The sequence below is a fragment of the Cimex lectularius genome, unplaced genomic scaffold, assembly GCF_000648675.2.
Source record: "Cimex lectularius strain Harlan isolate CLEC.00 unplaced genomic scaffold, Clec_2.1 scaffold34, whole genome shotgun sequence".
Taxonomy (NCBI): Eukaryota; Metazoa; Arthropoda; class Insecta; order Hemiptera; family Cimicidae; genus Cimex; species Cimex lectularius.
The window spans coordinates 1,308,617-1,331,327 of NW_019392635.1; the positions used below are offsets into that span (position 1 = coordinate 1,308,617).

The 22,711-nt window shown below is 34.7% G+C and overlaps 1 protein-coding gene across 8 annotated transcripts in view; it reads left to right on the top strand.

Annotated features, from left to right (window-relative positions):
• The window catches only part of LOC106661739 (annexin B9-like), a 53,058-nt gene that overhangs the window by 16,838 nt on the left and 13,509 nt on the right, over positions 1-22,711 (top strand). For 5 of the 8 annotated variants that reach the window (XM_014385318.2, XM_014385317.2, XM_014385316.2 and 2 more), the window contains exon 2: positions 20,685-20,720. In XM_014385318.2, coding sequence (XP_014240804.1) covers positions 20,685-20,720 — 36 coding nt within the window. Of the gene's footprint in view, positions 1-17,155; positions 17,289-20,545; positions 20,609-20,684; positions 20,721-22,711 lie in introns of those variants that run through there. The other 3 variants (XM_014385323.2, XM_014385320.2, XM_024225574.1) reach the window with 3 other exon arrangements.

Consider the following 22,711-nt stretch of genomic DNA (forward strand, 5'->3'; position numbering starts at 1 on the left):
ACAACGACTTTAAAATCCCATTCGTCCAAAGCATAATTCCCCAGAGATGTACCAAGTTCCTCAGTAATCTCCCCATCACCCCAATAGTCTCGACCAAGCCTACAATGCCATAAGGCGTCTAAAGAGGAAATGGCCTCGCGACCTCCTTTCTGATGAATGGACAGTGAAATTTATAAGTGAAATTAAGTGGGAGAATGATATTGATTATTTGCTCCCCCTCAATGTAAATATGTAAACAGCTGAAAAATACATCAATACAGGGTGTATCAACTTCTATAGTTCACCCATTCGATTCGGAAATGAACTATAGCAAAAATGGTCTTATAAAAACCCCAAGTTCGTTTTGGCTAGGAATCGCGTGGTGGTAACAGATTACATAACTTTTCCATCCAGCTGGGAAATAAAACTTTGTTATTTTTAATGGGAGTACCATATATTTATCGTACAGTTCGATGCTAGAGTTTATTTTATGTAACTTTTACCGAAAGGAAAATTTTGATAGAATCGACCATTTCTGAGTTAGGCCCGACGGAAGAATCGTGAGGTATGCTTTTTGTAACAAAATGGCCCAGCCCGTTTATTTAAAAAACGATAAACTTTAGCAAGAAATAGTCTTATACGAACCCAAAGCTAATTTTGGCTAGAAATCGCGGAGTGGTAGCAGATTTAACATAACTTTCTCGTCTAGCTGGGAAATGACGCTTTGTTATTTTAAATAGGAATACCATATTTTTATAGTATAATTCGATTCTAGAGATTACTTTATGCTGCTTTTACTGAAAGGAAAATTTTGATAGGATCGACCATTTCTGAATTAAGCCCGACGGAAGAATCGTGAGGGTGGTATGCTTTTTGTAACAAGATGGCCCAGCCCGTTTATTTAAAAAACGATAAACTTTAGCAAAAAATAGTCTTATACAAGCCCAAAGCTAATTTTGACTAGAAATCGCGGAGTGGTAGCAGATTTAACATAACTTTCTCGTCTAGCCGGGAAATGACACTTTGTTATTTTAAATAGGAATACCATATTTTTTATAGTATAATTCCATTCTAGAGATTACTTTATGCTGCTTTTACTGAAAGGAAAATTTTGATAGGATCGACCATTTTTGTGTTATGCCCGACGGAAGACCCGTGGGGTATGTTTTTTGTAACAACATGGACCACCCCCTTTATTTCGAAAACGATTAGCGTTAGCAAGTTAATTTAGGATAGGAACCTTCCCAAAATAAGAGGGTAGGGATCATGGGGTTGCTCTTAGCTTACATTAATAACAAACATTTCCAAAAAACACTCCTTTTTACAAAAAAGGATTTTTTTATCAACATCGAGTTCATTTTATTTTTAAAATGACTCTCAGCTGTTAGTATGTTTTGTTACAGATTTGACCATCTATTAAAATTTATTAAGATAGCCCTCCCCGTTTTAGATTTAAAATGCAGGAGTTTTATACTGTGCCTTTGCCAGAGAGCGCATTTGAGCATTTATTATAAACATAAATTTGAATAAATTGTCAAATCTGCGACAAAGCATACTAACAGCTGAGAGTAATTTTAAAAATAAAATGGACTGGAAAGTAGAGATGTTTAGTAAAACCTCGATGATAGGCGACCGATGTTCGATGTTTTCAACGTCGATGTTACTGTGTCGATGTTTTTTGACCGTCGATGGTGGGCTGTCAATGTTTTATAAACTTTTTCAGTTTTTCCTAATTTCCACTTTTGTGAATGATATGACCCATATTCTTCTGATGTGAAAGTGACCTATCAGAACCTGTCAGGAGTTGTTCAATTTGTTGCCTTAGTGGCACATCTGTTCCCTCTGAACGATTATTTTCCAAAGCTGGACAGATCATTTGGAAAACCAGAAATCGCTTAAAGGATAAATTGGCTTTAAATCTACTATCTTTTAGTTACGTACATGTTAAACCTTTACTTTTTTGAGCAAGGGTCAGGACTTGGGCTTGGGTGGATTATGGATGTTTTCCAAAGTATCGAACAAAAACAGCGAGGTATATTTAATGAAATTCACAGGCACAAAATACTTTAACAATAAACGTCTTTTATTTAAAAGGGACCGATAAATCTATATACGCCTACAAATGAAACCAAAGGAAAAAATAATTTCTAATAAATGTTTTTAAAAAAATAAAGTAGTTTTATTAGAGTTCCTAATAAAGGTTCAGAAATGGCGAAATTTGAAAAATTAGCTTATGTTTGTAAAGTGACACATAAAAAAATGTATGCACATGAAAATAATTTGTGATTTGAGTAATGAATACTCAAATCGATCATAATCGATGGTGAGGTGAGGTTCCGATGTTTAATCGATGATGATCATCGATGTTTTTTTTATCGATTCTCATCCCTACTGGAAAGTTATGTTAAATCTGTTACCCCACGGGATTCCTCGCCAAAATTAACTTGAGGTTTGTATAAGGCCATTTTTTTTTCTTTTCCGAATTGAATGGGTGAACTATACAAGTCTAGACAACCTGTATATCGTCAAATTACATATTGTAACTAAAAATTGAAGATTGTAATAAATTACTAAAAAATATATAAACAAAGAGCCATTGGCAAGAACGATCGGACATGTGTCTAATTCCCATTGTTATTTCAACAACCAGTAATGGTTTGTTTTTAGGTAAATTTAAATTTGATAGATAAAAAGCTTTTTTTGTAAATATACATTATTTCCTAAAACATTTAAAAAACAAAACAAAGTTTATTTGACATGGTCTCTCTAAATCGAATTACACTTTTTTTAAGTAAACTGTAAACAAATTGAAAAATATTCACAAAAAATGGTTTTGATGTTAAAAACATAGATTGAAATTATAAGAAAAAGTGCCCATTAATAATTAAATTCATAAACTAAAAAAAAATATTTTTTTGTATATTAAACGAACACAGAAAGTAGAAAACATAAACACACATACCTATAAGCAATATTTACACAAACTTTTCAATTCCTTTATATTAAGGTGTATGAGTTCTGAGAAATTATAAATTTAAATTTTTCATTTTAATTCTTTTTGGTACATAGAAGACAAAGTGTATATTTGTGGGTTGGAATTACCTTTTCATTAGATTTTTTTTAAATACACCATGAAATGAGAAACCGGAGGCGTAATAGAGTCCATTGTGTTTGATTGGTATCCGATACGTGCATTGTTGCACCGTCGTTGAATGGTCAGACCGTATCTAAACAAATTCTGTTGCAAGGATGTTCCGACGATCGAACGGCCCCGTGTGAAGGCCTTGGCTCGTTTTCCCATTTCCCTCCACGCCTTCTCTTTCGGATTCGAAACCGGCGGAAAAGTAAATATCAAAAATACCCGGGACGTGCGAGAGTAATTTCGTGAGTCATTTAGATCAAGGTTGGAAGGCCTTCGTGTAAAAAGTTGAAAGACGTGGCTTTTCTTAACCAAGGACCTTGTTCTATTGTTCCTCGGCTCGAGTTTAACTCCCGCCTTTTATACCGTTAGCAGTTTTGATCGTTTGACCTCAAAGAAAATCCAAGCCTTCGCTTTCAGCGCGGTAATTGTTTTATTGACGTCCTCACCACGCCTTGGCCCTCAATCGATGCTCTTTTTGCCATAGGAAGCCTGTTTTTACCCCCAAAACGCACTTTCATGAGCAAATGATGTCCAAGACGCGAGTGCATTAGGAGGCAAGAAAGATGACCGCCCGGTCATTAGAACTAAAACGATTTTTTGTTCAAAAGATTTGAGTCATCAGTCTCTGCCTAATTACGAAAAAGCAACTTTTTCCTGTCATTTCAAAAGAAATTTTATTAATTGACCAGTGTTAATCATGATTATTTGGAGAAAGAGAGATGCGGTCTGGTGTGACGTAGGTTTTAGAAAAACATTTTCTTTATCGTGCCAACGTTTCGATCTTGAGATCATCATCAGGGCTCAAAGTGTTTGTTTTCTGCGTAATTGTGACATTCTTGTGTGTTGTGTTGCGAGTTCTAAACACCATACACACGTTAATCATAATCTAACAATTATCATACATTGAAAATTTTGAAATTAAAAAATTGAAAATTTATTTGCATAAGAGATAAAGTTAACAGAGAATAAGAAAAGAGTTAACAAAAAACAAGTTAACAATAACGCATATTTCTTAAAACAATATTTTTACGTGAGGTCATGATACGAGCAGATAAAAAATTATAGTTCACACTTCTACAAACTGATGATTGGAACAACAAAATTTTACATATTTTAACAAAATGAGAAGAACTTCAAATATTACAAATGGCATACTTTATTGTTAAACTGTTGAATTTATTAACATTGCAAAAATCATAAAAATTGAATTTAAATTAAAGTGTAGTTTTTAAATTAACAATGAAGACATGTTTGGCAAAAAGGTCAGAATTAATTTTAGGCAAGGCAATTTTTGATTTTTTAGATAAACGAGTGGGATACAAATTATAACTGTGTTTTAACTTTAAATGTATGAATGCATGCGCCAAATACAAAAAGTTTTTTTTCTTTACATTAAAGACATCAAATTTTTTGAGCAATACTTCAGAATAACTTTCATAATTAAACGAGAAAACAAACCAATTTGTGCTAAAGTTTTTTTAAAGTTCTTTTTTCTGGCGAACCCATATTTTAATTTAAAACTATTGTAGAATTAGAAAATATCCTTTATTAGCATTCATGACTATCAGAACCTAATTGATAAACTTCAATAAGCAACGTAAATCAAGCAGAAAATACTTCTTCGGAGAGCTTTAAACCATGGCGTTATTCAATGTCATCCTTGGTTTTCGCATATCTACACTCAAAATAACACTAACACTCTGCTCACTTACTTTTCTATGGACCTAACCCAATGTACTTGGTCTTCTTTGTCTTCTTACTAACTCTGCATTATCAAGGACCTTGTTATCGTGAAGCATGGCAAATTTGGCCGGCCATAGCTTGCTCAACCGTGCCCAGATGATTACTGTAGCGGATATAAGCAAGTACACGGCAGTATGTTGTTCTGGTACTATAAAATGACTCGCCTCATTCGTTCACAGGAACAGCTCCATAGCCCAGATAGCACAGGTTCACACAGATTTTTTTTACCCCAATAGCGTGAAGATTCTTCAATATCATTATATTCCGTGGTCCGATTGACCAAATAACTTCTTTCAATTAATTAATCTTTATGTAAAGCATCGGTTGAAATGAAAAAGTTAGTGTCATGAGCGGGATTCGAACCCACGACCTCCGGCTCAATACGCGGCTGCTCTACACCAGAGCTATCGTGACTTGATCCACTCTGACACCAACTTCCCACCTCAACCTGCCTTTCGAATTTTCCCTCCTTTTTGCGATTTTTCAAATGTCGCGTAATCACCGCTCATGACACTAACTTTTTCATTTCAACCAATGCCTTTCATAAAGATTAATTAATTGAAAGAAGTTATTTGGTCAATCGGGCCACGAAATATAATGGACTTAATAAAGTCAAAAGAAGTATATCTTCTCTAAAGCTGTCCGTGATCTTTTCATTTGTCGCCGAGAATCGAATCTTGATTACACACTTCAAAAATGGCAAAAAGTAGAGAAAAGGAAAAGGTTGTAGGTGTAGATGGGGAGTTGGTGTCCTAGAGGATCGAAGTCTCGATAGCTCAAGTAGAGCAGCGGCGTAACTAACTTTTTCATTTTAACCAATACCTTACATAAAACTTCTTCAATACTCAATTAAGTAAGGTTTTTAAGTTGAGATAAAAAGTCAGTGTCACGAGCGGGATTCGAACCCACGACCTAGGGTGCCCGAGGGGATCGAAGTCACGATAGCTCAAGTGGTAGAGTTGCGGCGTATCGAAGCATTCGGCAAGCCAAAGGTCGTGGGTTCGAATCCCGCTCGTGACACTGACTTTTTTAATTCAACTTAAAAACCTTAATTAATTGAATGTTATTAATTGGTCAAGCGGACCACGAAAAATAGTGAATTTCTTCAATACATTTTCCGATTTCGAATTCTACTCTTTTCGTTTTAAAATAAGTTTCAATGGGCCGAATTCAAGGTTTATTGACGTCCTCACCACGCCTGGGCCATTAATCGATGTTCTTTTTGCCATATCAGATAGACGGTTTTTCCTCCCAAAACGCACTTTCACGAGAAAATGATGTCCAAGACGCGAGTGCAGGAAGGTCTTGGAAGCAAGAAGGATTTGCTTACAAATACGGATATTTTGTTGCAGTTTCAATTGTATTTCGTTTTCCATATATAAATTTCGGGATTGTTGGCTAGCTTTATCTGTAAAAACTTGTAAAAAATATCTGTAAAAAAAGTGAAAGACTTACACTTCTTAAGCCCTTCCAATAGTAGTTGTTAGTTTATAGTAGTATTAGGTTTTAGCAATCAGTATAGCAATTAATAGAGTCGATAATATTTTTGCACTAGACTATATACCCTTTATCAAATTATAGTTTAATGTTGGTTATGATTATTGAAAATATTAAGAAATAATAAAACACTGTTTCCAAATTCTCTTTCTGCTTCAATCGCGGCCCTTGCGAAGATCTGATAGTATTTACATTCTCGACAATAGTGAGAAAATACCCGATCCTGGGAATAAAATCGACCTTGCGAGGTTCCGCTCGGATTGTAATCCGGCATGCCAGCGTAAAATGTGCACCTGTGTCAACCTAAGTACCGCCGGTGGAAATAGTGTCAACGTTTTGCCGACTTAAGTGTGACCAAGCAGAATCATCAAGGTAAAACGAAGGAAGGTAATTGGGGGGAATTCCCGTCCAAGAATGGGCGATCCTTCTATCTAAGACAAAAAGAAAAGGAAACCGACAAGAGATTATTGTTTTGACGTAGTTAAGTGCGCAATAAAACCAAGACAAAAAGCTTCTAGCCAAACTATCAGCAAAACCCCTAAAGAAAAAATAACCTACGACACGAAGGATCTGCTGCATTGTTGACATGATCTGAACTCATCTAAGGAAAAATAAAAAATAAAAAGGAACCCTGGAGTCCGTGGTTCCAAATCTGGTTTTCTAAAAAAACACTTCAAAAAATCAAGATACAGGTGCATGTTGATTTGTATGGTTTGAGGAAACTTCGATACCCTCAGTTCAAAAGCAGGTGTAAACCAACAATTTAAGTCAAAGATTATCCTATATTGCCCAAGTCAAACACAAATTGAAATGAACCCCCACAGTTATATAATTTTAGTTGTTATCTCTGCACCGTTGTTAACAACTAAACAAACAGAACTGAATCAAATCAGATCAAATCTACAACTTTCTCGTCCGGGAAAAAGAACCCTCTCTACCTTTACCCTAGTGAAGAGGAAATGGCAGATGGCCTTGGTTGAGAAGGATCGGCCGTATTGTCGACTCGTTCATAACTTGTCTAAAGAAAAATAATTCTAAAAATACAATTAAAGAAAAAACATGCTGAAGACCCTGGTAACTCGCTGTTTTCTAGAAACCTTCAACCAATGAAGAAATCAGGATCAGGATCAAAGAAGATGCAAGTAGAGTCTGGAAGGAAAAATGAAAACCTGATTCATTTGACAATTTGAGCTTGTGAGCTTTAATGCTTCATAAACTAAAAACTACAAATTAACTCCAAATTTATCCTAAAGGTAAACATAAAAAAAGTCTTCTCTCCATCCCTCAAAGGGCATCGAAACAGACAAATGTCCTTGCACCCGAAGGATCTGCCACATTGTTAACATGATTTGAACTCGTCCCAAGAAAAATAAATAACAAATAGAAAAGAAACTAAGTAAAAATACGCTTGCAACCACTGGTTGTCTAGAAACCTTCAAGCAATATAGAACTAAGGATCAGATCATGCATATTGATCTGCAAGGATTTGTTGGCGTTATTCTTCTCAATTTAAAGCTTAGTAAACTGAAAGCTATAAACTCTAAGATTATCCTAGACTTCATGTAAAATCTAAAGGAAAAACAGTTCCTCTCCCTCCACCAAGGAGCAGTGGAAGTTAGATGTCCTTGCACGCAACACAGCACTTTTGACTAAATATGACCTCATACAAGAAATAGTATTAAATATATTAAAAGTATAAAAATAAATATAAAAAACGTATAAAATTTATAAACGCAAATGCTCAACTAAAATTTGGTCTCTAAATAACTTTAACAAAAAAATCTGACATATGTAAGAGAAAGCATGACTGTTAGGATCATAGTAGGAGGTATATGCAAAGATAGAGAAAAGTCCGGTACAACTGATGATTCGAGCTTCTCAGCTTTAAAGCTTATTAAACTGAAAAACTATTAAATATAAGAGTATCTTAAATTTCATCCAAACATAAAGGATAAAGAATCTTCTCTCCCTTCCCCCAGGAGCAGAGGAAGCGGTAGATGTCCTTGCAAGCGAAGGATCTACCGCATTGTTGACTTGATCTGAACTCATCTTTAAAAAAATTATAAACACTAAAAATGAAATTAAGGAAACTGGTTTATAGATTTTCTCTAGAAAACTTCATGTATAAAATCGTGCATATGTAAGAGGAAGTACGACTGTCATCATGGAAGTAGGTTCAAATAATTACAGTCCGCAAGGACAGCGGTCAGTCTCCTGATTTCTCTGCTTTCTCCAGACAGTTCTTGAAATAATATCAATGATATTGTAATAATCTGGAAATAATATTGTAATATATTATTTCTTGTATATATATTGTATCTTGGGGACATCGGTGGCCGCAACGGTTTAGGCGTTGACATGACGCTTATTATGTAGGGTAAAGGTCCCGGGTTCGTATCCAGCGGCCCTGGTACCCGACATATTTACAAATGGGCTTTTTTTTAATTATTTGGCGTTATTCTTTTATAAATTGAACTTTAACGTTAAAATGAATAATGTATATAAATCTTTCAAAGATTTCATTATTCATTCAATTATTAAATCTCACTTGAAATATGCTTATGCTTTTCTCCTAGAAATGTTTTCTTAGTCCTAATTAACATGCCATGATTGACCCACATACGAAACCACATCCTTGGGACATTGTAAAAGTACGTTCGTACTTACGTGTTTAGTTATTCAATTCATTAGTCAATTTCAAAATAAATATTCTTTCTTACAAAGTAGAGCTATTTTAAAATGAATTGCAATGCTATGTATTATGCGTTATTATGATTAATTCTGGTTTTATACAGGATTATTAAACAATACTTTTTTAAAAAAAGATTTTGGAGTATTTGGCTTACCATCCAATTGCGTTTGAATAAAAACAGATAAAACTGGGGTTCACATCGTATTGAAAACTGCCTTGTTGGTCATATGTTATCGATTGAGAAAAGACGGTTGATAAAGCTTGAAGAAAGATTTCTTTTGACTAATTCCCACACGTGTTTTCTATGGCTTAAAACTAGCGAAATATAGGCAAGAAAAGGTGGTTCTTTCGTTCAAAACAATGTATGACTGTTCTTCGACTTTGTTGCTAATCTATTAAAACTTTTTTTTAAAGTAAAGTAACTCCTGTCATTCAAAAGGGCTTAAAGTCCGCTATACGTTGGGTGTGGGGGAGGAGTCATCCCGTGGCTAGCTCGTTCCTCCGATTTTACTGTCATGGATTTCTAGTTTTGGGGATTTCTTAAGGAGAAGGTATACAGTTAAGTAGTAAATCCAGTAGTGTTTGAATCCAAAACTGTGGTAGACCTGATGATAGATATGTGTGTTTTTCTCAAGTAAAGTATTGTTTCCATGAAAAAATTAACAAAAAAAATCGTAACTCATCAGGGACTAAAGTAGATCCAAGGTATAGGTACTTGGGAGTTGTTGCAAATGGGGTGGACACCCTCTACGGTTTGAAATAAATAACAAAATACGTCGGTTCTGGTTTATCTTTTTTACCATCTTTATATATGGTAACTGGTGCTATATAATAATTTGTATTAGTTTTCCTGCTCCGTTCCTTTATTGCAGGGAATCAAATGGATGTTTCGTCATCTGAAAATACACTGAAATAGTGCATCGATCAGCATTTCTTTTCTAATATAGAAATCAAAGTATGATATCGCTAGATACTCCTGAGTTTAGTGAGGTTCCCCGTTGAAATCAAGCAGATCGCTACGGCTCCATTGCCTTGACTCTTCCTCAGAGGGATCTATTTCGCGAAAGGTCCTGTGATATACGCTGTGTCGTCTGTCGCAAGGCGTATGCTTGCGTTGAACAGTGTGCACACCCCACCAACATGGGGGAAGGCGTCGGGAGGCGTAGGGTCACGTCGGGTAAGTGTGCTTCCCTTTAGGATCCAGGAGCTTTCGACTGCTCGGTCATATAAGCCCAAATGCAAAATATAATCAATCCGAAATTAACACTCTGAATACAATTCCACAAATAAATATATTCATACCTATGTACATTGCACTTATTTGGTTGTCGGTGGAGTACTCATATTCCTCCACCCAGATATATAAGGAGTAGTAAGCTAATCGGCCTGGAGGGTAAAGACCATCGCGATCAGGTCCTCTGACGCTAAGCACGCAATGAAAAACATGATAAAAGAAAGATGGCAGCGTCAGTGGGCGGGGTCGTCGGAAAGGCTCTTGCGAGTCAAGAGCACGACCGGTAGATGGCCCTCATCCTGAGCAGTAGACTACGGATCGTCCTCACCTGACTGAGAATTGGCCGTACCCGGTTGACACATGACACTTGCTCTTGGGCCAAAGCCCGAGCAGGTGCCCCTTATGGAGAGAAAGGTTGCTCGATATGTCCCACATAAAACAGGCGTGTCATGCCCTGGCTCCATACAGAGAGCATGCAGCCTGATTTAAGATTGGTTCTCGGACAGGGGGAGTTTCAGGGTCCCCTGTTCCGCTTTTCAAGGGAATTGGTAACTTTTATTGTGCATAGTCGTCAAAATGTGTTTTGTATGAGTAAGTGTATTTATTAGGGGGCGGGGCTGACGGTCGATGGCGGAAAATTTATAAAAGTACTCCATCGACCCCAATTAGATTAGTTTGTTATTGTAGCAGGTCGATGGAGGAATATTGACTACTCCATCTACCAAATTGAATGAATGCAATGTATATAGGTGTGAGTGTATTTATTTGTGTGAATGCGTATAATCCCTAACCACCTCAAACTCATATATTCATAGTCAAGTTATAAATATTAACTCTATATTTCACATTTCATATTTATTAACTCTCTATATTCACCATCAGTCCTTCACCATTCACATCAATAAATATATGCATTCAAACAAATACAGAACCACAAAACACACAAAAAAAAGAACGAACTACATTAAAAAAGTACTTCTTTTAAAAATCGGTACAGATGACCCATAAACCTGTTACTCTGTCAGAGAATCGGACAACCGGCATCATGCCTACACGCTCTCTATATGGAGCCAAGGCTTGACAAGGTTCTATTATGTGAGTCACATTTTGTTGCTTTTGGTTGTTAATGTAGTGAATGCACATTTCCCGTCCTGACAAGTTAACCGGCCATATAATATTTTACTATCTTCTAAAGGTGAATTGGGTTTTTCGCTAGTTGACCTTTGAATAGCATTTTCCGGGCGTGTATAAAACTGACTTTATTCACATTGGCTTCCGATTTTCTACGTCAACACGGATAATTTATCGGTCATAACAAATGTGCATACCGTTAGTGAGAATAGTAACGAAAACAACTTTCCACCAGAAGGTCGAGAGACCAGATTCAAAAGTTCAGGATGAGTTAATACGGGCGAAATTATTTAGCATCCTGGGTACTCGTTTGCCTTGAAATCATTCTTTCCTTGAATAAGGACATCTACATATTTTTGGACACGATTCTTCCCAAAACATGACCTTAGTATTAAAACAAACATAATTAAGTCATAATTTTAAAACTTCACTAAATTAATCAAATTCGAGTAAAATTATTGTGAATCGAAAGATAGCGTGAAGCTATCTGTAGATAAGTTCTATAAATAATTTCGTTGGTCCCTTGTTCTTCTCTGAAATTACACATTTCAATCGGCTTGATAAAACTTGAATAATGTTGGATTTTTTATTTACTTGGAAAGTGAAAAGTTCTGGCTTTATTTTATCTATTTTTCTATTAATTGACGGTCAAATTATATTTGTCTTCTCCAAAATAGATTATTTCTATTCGCCTTCACTGACTGAACATTATACGTAAAATTGGGCAAAAGTGTTGAATGGGCCTTACAAAAAATACAATTCCCTTCTCAAATCAGATAAACTTATTATTTTAGGAAAACGATATTATTGTATTTTGCCATCTCAGTTCTACCCCTGTGTTCAGCGACCCCGCCCGGTTCGTAATTTGAAGATCGCGTGTTTCTGTGTTTTACCCCATCATTATAATGACATTTGACTACCTTTTTCATGGCCGACGTGTTTCGTTTTATGTAACATCCATAATTTATGGTGGTCGTTTTCCATTTTATGTATTTCAGTTCGCGGTGCACCTATTAAAAATATTGCTGTGGATGGTTAAGACTCTTAAAACGAGCGACGTTATTTGTGATTACGATTAATTTATTATCTTAACAAATTACAAAGCAATAACGTGTAGATATGGTACAAATAATTAATTTTATTTTGACTTACACCGATAAATCTAATCTATCATTAAACACTATACCAACCTTGATAATTGTTAAATCCATTATATTTCGGGGTCCGATTGACCAAATAATTTCTTTCAATTAATTAATCTTTATGTAAGTTATTGGTTGAATGGAGTGGATGGATGGAAGTCACGATAGGTCAAGTGGTAGAGCAGCGACGTATTTAGCCGAAGGTCGTGGGTTCGAATCCTGCACACGACACTAGCTTTTTCATTCAACCAATGCCTTACATAAAGATTAATTAATTGAAAGAAGTTATTTGGTCAATCTTACCACGAAATATAATGGGTTTGGATACATATTAAAGAACAAAGACAATTAACAAAATAACACGGACCAATCACTGAAAAAGACATCGCCATTTTGAAACAATAAGCCTCACAGTGTGTCATTAGAAGATCATCACTGTCAAAACAAACCAGCGAGGAAAGGCGGACCGGGATCCCACTCGTGACACTAGCTTTTTCATTTCAACCAATACCTTACATAAAGATTACTTGATAATTATTTTTTTGTTTTAAAATAAATTTATTTATTTATTACTACCAAAGCCACGGTGAAAATTAAACAACGATTATTTTTTTATGCAAATTCTGTATACTTTCCAATATATTGTACTTTCCAATGGCTTCTGTATTTCATTCATTGACCTTATGCATATATTTCGATAATGCTTCTTTTTTTATTCGATTTTTCAATCACTTCTGCATATAAAAAGCGTGCAGAAATTCATTTTTATTTAATGAAGAATTGTATATATTGCATATTTTTAAAAAAGTCGCTTGCATCTGAGTACGAAAACTTCATTTCATGAAGATTGATGCTGATTTTTTAATAGTCTTTCCTGTTGTAAGTCGTTGTGTTAAAAACGCACTAACTGTTCCGATTCGACAGGGCATCCTTGTGGAACGGATAATTTCGTTTTTGATTATCCTCATTTGTAAAGATCGGAACGATCTCGTACCAATTAGGGCTGTTCCGGAACGCCACTTTCCGCCCCAAGTAACGGAATATTATCACAGATCAACCGGTAATCCGGTCAATGTCCGATTCACTTTTCACATAAGAGATTATTCAGATTCAATCTGTGGCCGTTTTTCTAAATCCAGCCAAGACTACATCCGACAGTTTATTCACAATCGTCATTCACCCTGGACCTCATTTCCATTCAAAACCCATTGACCTTTTGAATCTGTAAAACCGCCGGATGATTGGTCTTATCTCACTCTTGAGATTTACAGACTGAACGAGTGAATCAACATCCTACATGAAAATATTTCATATTAATCGAATTTAATATGAAAATTGTGTCTGGAAGAAACTGTAGAGTGTGTGGGATAAAAAATCGTCTAAAATGCAAACTTTCTGGACATAACCATTATAGAAACTATGATCTTTAATGCGGCATTTGCAGAAATCCATCATTAACTTGCTGATTTAAACCACCCAAACAAACACAGAATCATATTTAATAGAAGTTCATACTAAAGTACATAAGGCACAGACTGAAATTATAACGACAAATAACAAACACTCTGGATCAAGTTATGGTCTTGAAGAAGAAGAAAGCAAATTCAGTTGTTACCGCCAAGCTTTCGACCTAATTTAAGGTCATTATCAGGGCAAAACAATCTTAAACATGCCTGCAGATTGACATATTTAAGTTTTTTATAGATCTCAAACTTCCTTGATGACCGACTTAGTCCCAACATTGTCAGGGACTGAACTGTCCCTGACAATGTTGGGATTGAATCGGTCTTCAAAGAAATTTGAAATCGTATATTAAAAACATAATTATGCTATATCATTCTGTTTAACTATTCCTATTTAAATTTGTTCTTTGTCAAAGCTGGAAGAATGACTACTTGGTTTAGTAGAACGTCCAATTTAGTTTAGAAGAATATTCAATTTGGTTTGGTTTAATGTCCAATTTGGTATGGGATATTGTTCAATTTGGTTTGTAATAAGTTCTACTTAGTTTGGAAGTCATTTAAATTTGGTTTAATGTCCAATTTGGTATGGGGTAATGTTCAATTTGGTTTGTTATAAGTTCTACTTGGTTTGCAAGAAAATTTCAATTCGGTTTGTTGTCCAATTTGGTATGGGAGAATTTCAATTTGGTTTGTTATAAGTTCTATTTGGTTTGGAAGAAAATTTCAATAAGGTTTAATGTCCAATTTGGTTGGAATATTGTTCAATTTGGTTTGGAAGATAAATTCAATTTGGTTTAATGTCCAATTTGGTATGGGAGAATTTCAATTTGGTTTGTTATAAGTTCTATTTGGTTTGGAAGAAAATTTCAATAAGGTTTAATGTCCAATTTGGTATGGGAGAATTTCAATTGGGTTTGTTATAAGTTCTATTTGGTTTGGAAGAAAATTTCAATAAGGTTTAATGTCCAATTTGGTATGGGAGAATTTCAATTTGGTTTGTTATAAGTGCTATTTGGTTTGGAAGAAAATTTCAATAAGGTTTAAAGTCCAATTTGGTATGGGAAAATTTCAATTTGGTTTGTTATAAGTTCTATTTGGTTTGGAAGAAAATTTCAATTTGGTTTAATGTCCAATTTGATATGGGATAATGTTCAATTTGGTTTGGAAGAAAATTTCAATTTGGTTTAATGTCCAATTTGATATGGGATAATGTTCAATTTGGTTTAGGAGAAAATTTCAATTTGGTTTAATGTCCAATTTGGTTGGAATATTGTTCAATTTGGTTTGGAAGATAAATTCAATTTGGTTTAATGTCCAGTTTGGTATGGGATAATGTTCAATTTGGTTGGTTATAAGTTCTACTTGGTTTGGAAGAAAATTTCAATTTGGTTTTGAAAAGTTCTATTTAGTTTCTAAGAATCTTCAATTTAGTTTAAGAGAATATTATAAATAAATATAATTATAGACGTTAAGTCCAATTTGTTAAAATATGATTCTTTCTGATAGCGACATTTTTTAAAATTTAAAATCTTATTTTAAAAACTGAAAAAAATAAAATTGAATCTTGTCTTGTACAAAACAAACGTCAACCGTGTGAACTGTTGTTTGTTCATCATTCCTCTTGAAATATTTTAAATTTTTTAATTCATGCAGACGAAAAATCGCTCATCTAATGAAAAGATAGGATTCTAATCCATCCCAATCACTTATCTCAATTCCTGAGGGAACTAGAAACTTAGTTGGGAGTGGTCAGTTAGTGAGTTAACTGGATCGGAAAGGTTTCGTCTGAGTCAGTACATCCGGGCACAGTAGACGTCCTTGGCTCCAATACGTCAAACTTTAATCCTTTTCGCCTAAATACCACTGCGACTCATCACATGAAGTAAATACACCAATACGAAACACACTTGGAATTGTGGACATCTGACTTTTCAGTTTAAAATAAAAATTATCCATCTGTACAGATTTTCCTATTGTCAACGATGACATAATGACAATGTTAACATAATGTCTACCGCTTATTTTTTCTAAGCTATTTTCGATTATGGCGTTTAATATTCTTATATCGATCAGTTTATATAATTTCTTATCCTGTCGTTTATCTTCCAAAAATAAACACAGATACAGGAAAGGCAATAACTTTTTTTTTCTTTATGCTAACAGATTTAAACAGTTTACGTAAATATTTTTTATGATTGTTACAATGTAACATTTGTATGATAAACAGTTGGCGAATTCAGTTGTCAAATTTAAACAGACATGTAATTCAGTTTTAAATTTTATGACCAAATTTTACTTGTAATTATAGTAATGCAAGTGAATACAGTACATAAAACAAATAAGTATTAAAAAACAAGAAAATCTCAATCAATAAATATACACAGATTTAAACAACTGACGTTCCCACTTTTCTATTTAAAGTTCATATGTTCATTTGTGTTTATTCCGTTCAAACTTTATTTTTCAATAAAATAATCTTTTTATAAAAGAAACAATATTAGTACAGTAAAAATAAACTAACAATACTATGATATTATATTTAAAAATAATTATTTTAATATATAATGTGTAAAGAGAGCAAAAGTCACAAGTGGTGTCGATTTGTCATCAGGAAATGAATGTTTTGTGTATAATAAAAATGTGAAAGAAAACAAAAACAGTAAATGATTAAACCGCAGGCTATGAGTCAATTCGTTTCAAGGTTCGTTTTTATCCTGGTTTTACTCTCAGCCTTGCCCTATTCAATGACTTACTTCAATGCTGTCATTTTTAACAAATATCTTTGTAGAAACAAATAAAGATAAATGATCAATCTTGCAGTTTAAACGATTTTTTTAAATTATCTATGAGATCAATTTTAGAAGATTTCAAAAATGGTGCAGTTTCATAAACTATCTGGAAGGCTAAATTAGATTTTGTTAAATGCATAATGCATGTTGAGCAGGATTTTTATTACAATTAGATCTCAGATTCATCGTTTATTATTGTCCATACCGAAGCCATAACTCCCTGGATCCCTGTGTTACAGAGTCTGAGCTGCGTGATAAAAAGATACTATTATTATATTGAATGAAATAAAATATGTATAAACGCCATGTGTTTATAATCTGGTCTTTTTCTTGAAAATTTTTCCGCGTAGGACCGTCAAGAAATCGAAAAACTGTGACAATTATGACCCGAACTACCTTTGGATTTTCGATTTGAGAGAGACCACCCTCTAAACAGTGCTGCGGACAATACAAAATAATAAAGACATTGTAAAAGGGTGAGGTCTAAAGAATATACTTTCATTAGGAAACCTAAAAAAAGAGACCATTTTTATTTACAATCATTTATTGTGAGAAAAGGGTTATAAATAATAGCACTGGTACAGGTCCAGTTAAATAATAGCAGCAGTAGAAAATGCAGTTTTTTTGGTTTAATATATCTATAAATTCTTTATTATAATACACTTATCTATCACTTTTAGTTTTATAGGTTTCTCAAACTACAATAACTAAGGCAATGTTTATTGTTAATAATAAGCAGTTTTAGGGGCGTCTGTGGCCGCAATGGTTGGCGAGGCGCTCATCACTGTAAGGTAACGGTCCCGGGTTCGAGTCAAGCGGCATGCATTCGAACCCAACGTACTTAGAAATAGGCTTCTTTTTTTTTCAAAAAACACCGGCACCTCGGAGGGTTGATACGACCTCTGCTGTTGCGAACCCTCTTAAAAGAAATGCATCAAAAATATAAAAATAAGCAGTTTCAGTCTCCCAGTTGTCTTTGATGACTAATATAATAAGCAAAGTAATCAACCAAAAACAAAACTAATTGAACATTCCAAACAGTAAAAATAAAAAGTAAACAATAGAACAATACATGGGTTATTCGGAGATCGTGAGATGCGGTCTGGTGTGACGTAGGTTTTAGAAAAACATTTTTTTATCGTGCCAACGTTTCGGCCTTCATTGAGATCATCTTCAGTGCCCAAAGTTTTTGTTTCCGTGTAGATGTAGTGTTGTTGAGTCATTCTTGTCTGTCGTGTTGAGAGTGCCCAAGTGGCCCAACAAACACTTTGAGCTCTGAAGATGATCTCAATAAAGATCGAAACGTTGGCACGATAAAGAAAATGTTTTTCTAAAACCTACGTCACACCAGACCGCATCTCACGATCTCCGAATAATCATTGATTAACGGTCACTAAACACCACACATTAATACATGGGTTGTTCGTTTAGAACCATTATGGTGTCATATTGTCTATGGTTTCGTGTATCAGGCGTGTGCCGGCTTCAGTCTGAGTGTTATTTCGTCAATCGAGTCCTAAGAAATAACTCTTAAGTGAGCTATAGGTGTGAATAGGGAGGACAGGTTGTTCGGTGATAATCAAGGAAATAAACAAAAAAGTGTATTTTTGGTTAAATTTATGACTTGGATTATCCTCTGCCTTATCTTCTGTATTTATTATTCCTAATTCAAAAATGACAAAAAGGAGGGAAAACTCATAAGGTGGGGTTGAGATAGGAAGTTGATGTGCGAGTGGATCGAGGTCACGATAGCTCAAGTGGTAGAGCAGCGGCGTATCTAGCCGAAGATCGTGGGTTCGAATCCCGCTCGTGCCATTAACTTTTTTTCATCTCAACTAAAAACCTTAATTAATTGTAATGTATTAATTGGTCAAGCGGACCACGAAATTAGTGAATTATTCCTAATCATAGCATTTAATGCAATTGTTATAGACTTTAAATTAAAATACCTGTAGTTTGTGGTCACATCCTGGTCCGACATGTGCCTGTCAAACGTATGTCTGAGTATGTTTATTTCCCTATCTCCTTCCCACATAACGTTATCAGAACTTTAAAATGGAAAACTGGCGGAAAAATCACAGTAAGCCACTAATCAAACGCAAAAACTAGTTTGACAGACGTAACCAGTGAGGATATGCTGACTAAAGACCAAAAACGATCTGACTACTGATATATGCAACTCAAATTTTATATGATATGATGTGTTACTATTTCGCCACTAAATTAACTTTTATGCTTGCTCTTCCAATATCCTGTCCTATCTGGTATGGTCGGTCAAACACTTATCGCCATCTTAAGTTGTTTTTTCATTATCATTCATTTCTTCTCATACAACGTTCTCAAAACTTAAAAAAAGGACAAAAGCGCGAGAAAAACATAGACACATCACAGCGAGTTACAAATTCAACATTAACCAAATGCAGAGGTGATATTTTCCCATCATCTTGGTCCGCCTCTCCTCGCTTTTAGCCAAAGAAAGCGTTTCTGTATTTTTCAGTGGTTTGCAAGGGAGAATCATGCTGGTCTGGATTTGGACGGTCATACGTTTATCAATAAATCCGATCCGTTATCATTTATTTTCAGTTTACTTCTCAGCTAACTTTGGAAAATTTTAAAGGAAAAACTCAGTAAATAAACTCTGTTTTTTGGTCAATATACCATACTCTTTCTTATATAACTTTTGAAGAAACTTGGGAAAACTCGCCTCAACAACTGAAACAACAGACAACACCGAAACATAGAAACTAATCTGATAGATAAAACCAGCGGGGATACGCGGACCAGGACTGTCACAAAAGTGATCAGACTATTGCTGTGAGACGTGCCTACGATAATTCTTTCAACTTGATCGTCTCTGATCATCCTGGTAAATTTATCCTCACTGGCCATTAATCTTCAGTTGTAGATTTATCATTTATCCTCAGTTCTTCTCAGTTGACCATTGGAAATTTTAAAGAGAGGAGAAAGTAAGTGTATTTTCGGCTGTCTCCTGCGTCCTATCATCCTCACTGCTGTTTTGGTCTGCCAAACTCGTTTCACCAATTCTTCATTGGTAGGTTTGTCGGTCGCCTGCCCCTTTCTCATATAACCTTAGCAAATCATAAAAAGGACAAACTCANAACGAATTTATTTTTGAGTTATCTCGGATCATCCTGGTTGTCCTATCCTCGCTGGTTTGGTCTGCCGAACTCGTTTCATCATTTCATCATAAGTAAGTTTGTAATGACAAAAGACAAACTCACAAGCTATGGATCGGTTTTTGGTTGTTTCCGATCTTGTTGGCTCAATCGTCCTCGCTGGTTTTGTCTGTCAAACGTTTGTCACACTCCTGTCTCATTCTCACCTGAGGACTAAGGGAATGCGTGAGTAATAGAACAGACCAGCTAAAATACGACCTAACCATAAAGTTCATCGCCCGACATATTTCGACACAAAACAATCATATTATCAGAGACTTGAGGACGCGGTTCGATAAATCTTCCTTTTATTTGCATATTGCATATTCAAAATTAAAACAGTATTGATTTTTAAGGGAGTAATGAACTCAGTGAGTCGTTAAAACAAGATTGAATTAAAACAACGCATTGGACGACGTCCAGACAACTTTCGGGCTTGCTCACTCACTCAACTAGCCCGTATGTGTTAAAATGCAGGTACAATGTACCAGTACAACATAAGCCGCCCCCTCCACGGGTGAGTCACGCTGATGTAACATCCACGGAATCCACTCCGTCAGCCTTTGCACTTCCCACTCTCTTCGTTCACTTCCCAAATAGCCTTGCAGTCATCCTTCGAGGCCAGTCCCGTTCTACACTCCCGTCGTAGACACATCAGAGCCAAGTGATTTATTTTATTCGTTGTTTTTTTTACAGGAAAGGAACAAAATGAGCCGATACTACCCTCAAGCGGTGAGTTACTATTTACTTTACTTAATTTTTAAAATATTTAACTCTTTTTCACATACAGCGCTATTTATTGCACACTATTCAAACATAAGTGACAAATTGTTCAGATCTGATCGAAAAGTGAAATTCAAGTAAAATAAAGTAACTTTTCAAAAAAAAATTACAATAAAACTTGTCCTACATTCTCTCTTTAAAGACGCTTCCTTTCTAATGAGGCACATTGCCAAATCCCGTTTTATTTTCCAACACCAAAAATGTTTCATACAATTGAGTTAATTATTGTAGTGTTTTTTCGGGTAAAATGTTGATTGTTAACCTTTTAAAGTCTAAAAATCAATTTTTTCATCGAAAAACTATCAATCGACCTAAGCATCTGGCTGTTGTCTAGCATAGATATTACGTTTTGTAAAGGATGAGACTTCATCCTTTACAAAAAGAGAACGGACATACTCACCCCGCCTCAGTTATTTCCGTAGATGAATATTAAAATTAATTAAAGTTGTAATAAATTGAAAAGTGGAACTGTTCTGCCTAAAAATCTACAATGGAAAAACAGAATTTTTGAAAATGTAAACTTTCAGAAAAATTCCTCAGCCATGCCCTAGACAAGTTTAATTAAGAAAACGATAATTATATATTAATTATAAAACAATAGAAATTCGATTTATTGATAATATTTACATAAACGAGTATAGAAAAAAAAACCTGCCAGGAGTAAAGTAACTTTTAATAGTTATTCAGATATTGTGAGATGCGGTCGGGTGTGATGTAGGTTTCAGAAAAACATTTTCTTTATCGTGCCAACGTTTCGATCTTTTATTGAGATCATCTTCAGGGCCTGGNGACAGTTGTAAAGACAGGCAGATTACCTTTTATTGATAATAAATGTACAAATAAATGATAATTATATATTAATTGTAGAACATAATAAAAATTCGATTTATTGATAATATTTACATAAACGAGTATAGAAAAAAACCTGCCAGGAGTAAATTAACTTTTAATAATAAACGATATACATTTTATAATGTAAAGGTTATACAGACAGTTGTAAAGACAGGCAGATTACCTTTTATTGATAATAAATGTACAAATAAATGATAATTATATATTAATTGTAGAACATAATAAAAATTCGATTTATTGATAATATTTACATAAACGAGTATAGAAAAAAACCTGCCAGGAGTAAATTAACTTTTAATAATAAACGATATACATTTTATAATGTAAAGGTTATACAGACAGTTGTAAAGACAGGCAGATTACCTTTTATTGATAATAAATGTACAAATAAATGATAATTATATATTAATTGTAGAACATAATAAAAATTCGATTTATTGATAATATTTACATAAACGAGTACAGAAAAAAAACCTGCTAGGAGTAAATTAACTTTTAATAATAAACGATATACATTTTATAATGTATAGATTATACATGTAAAGACAGCTAGATTACCTTTTATTGAGAAATCGACCTGCCGCCCCTTTTGTATATTTATACATCCCGGACTTTATGGACGGATATTCAATGCCCCAAGAGACTACATGAAGTGAAAGAAAAATTTCCAAACAAATTTAAATACCAAAAGGTACGGGGGCAGGAGTGTTCGGACCGCCTTAGTATTTTCCATCCCCAAGTCCATTCAGTTGAAAAAAGGGTACAAAAATAAGAATATAGCTTTATGTCAGATAACCAAGCAGCCATCAAAGCACTAAGTTCGTACATCATTAGCTCAAAGATGGTGCTTAATGACAAAATAGCAAAACAAAGGCACCCTCTGCTGGGTCCTAGGACATCTGGGAGTAGATGACAAGGAGAGAGCGGACGCACATGCAATGAAAGGGGCTGCAAAGACAAATTGAAAATGAGGAAACAGTGGGATACACTCATTGGACCTAAACAATCTAAGAACCATCTAGCAAATTTTGGAAGGAAAGAAACGACGAAATGCATCAAAGGAAGTAAGAAAACCTTCGAATCCTGCC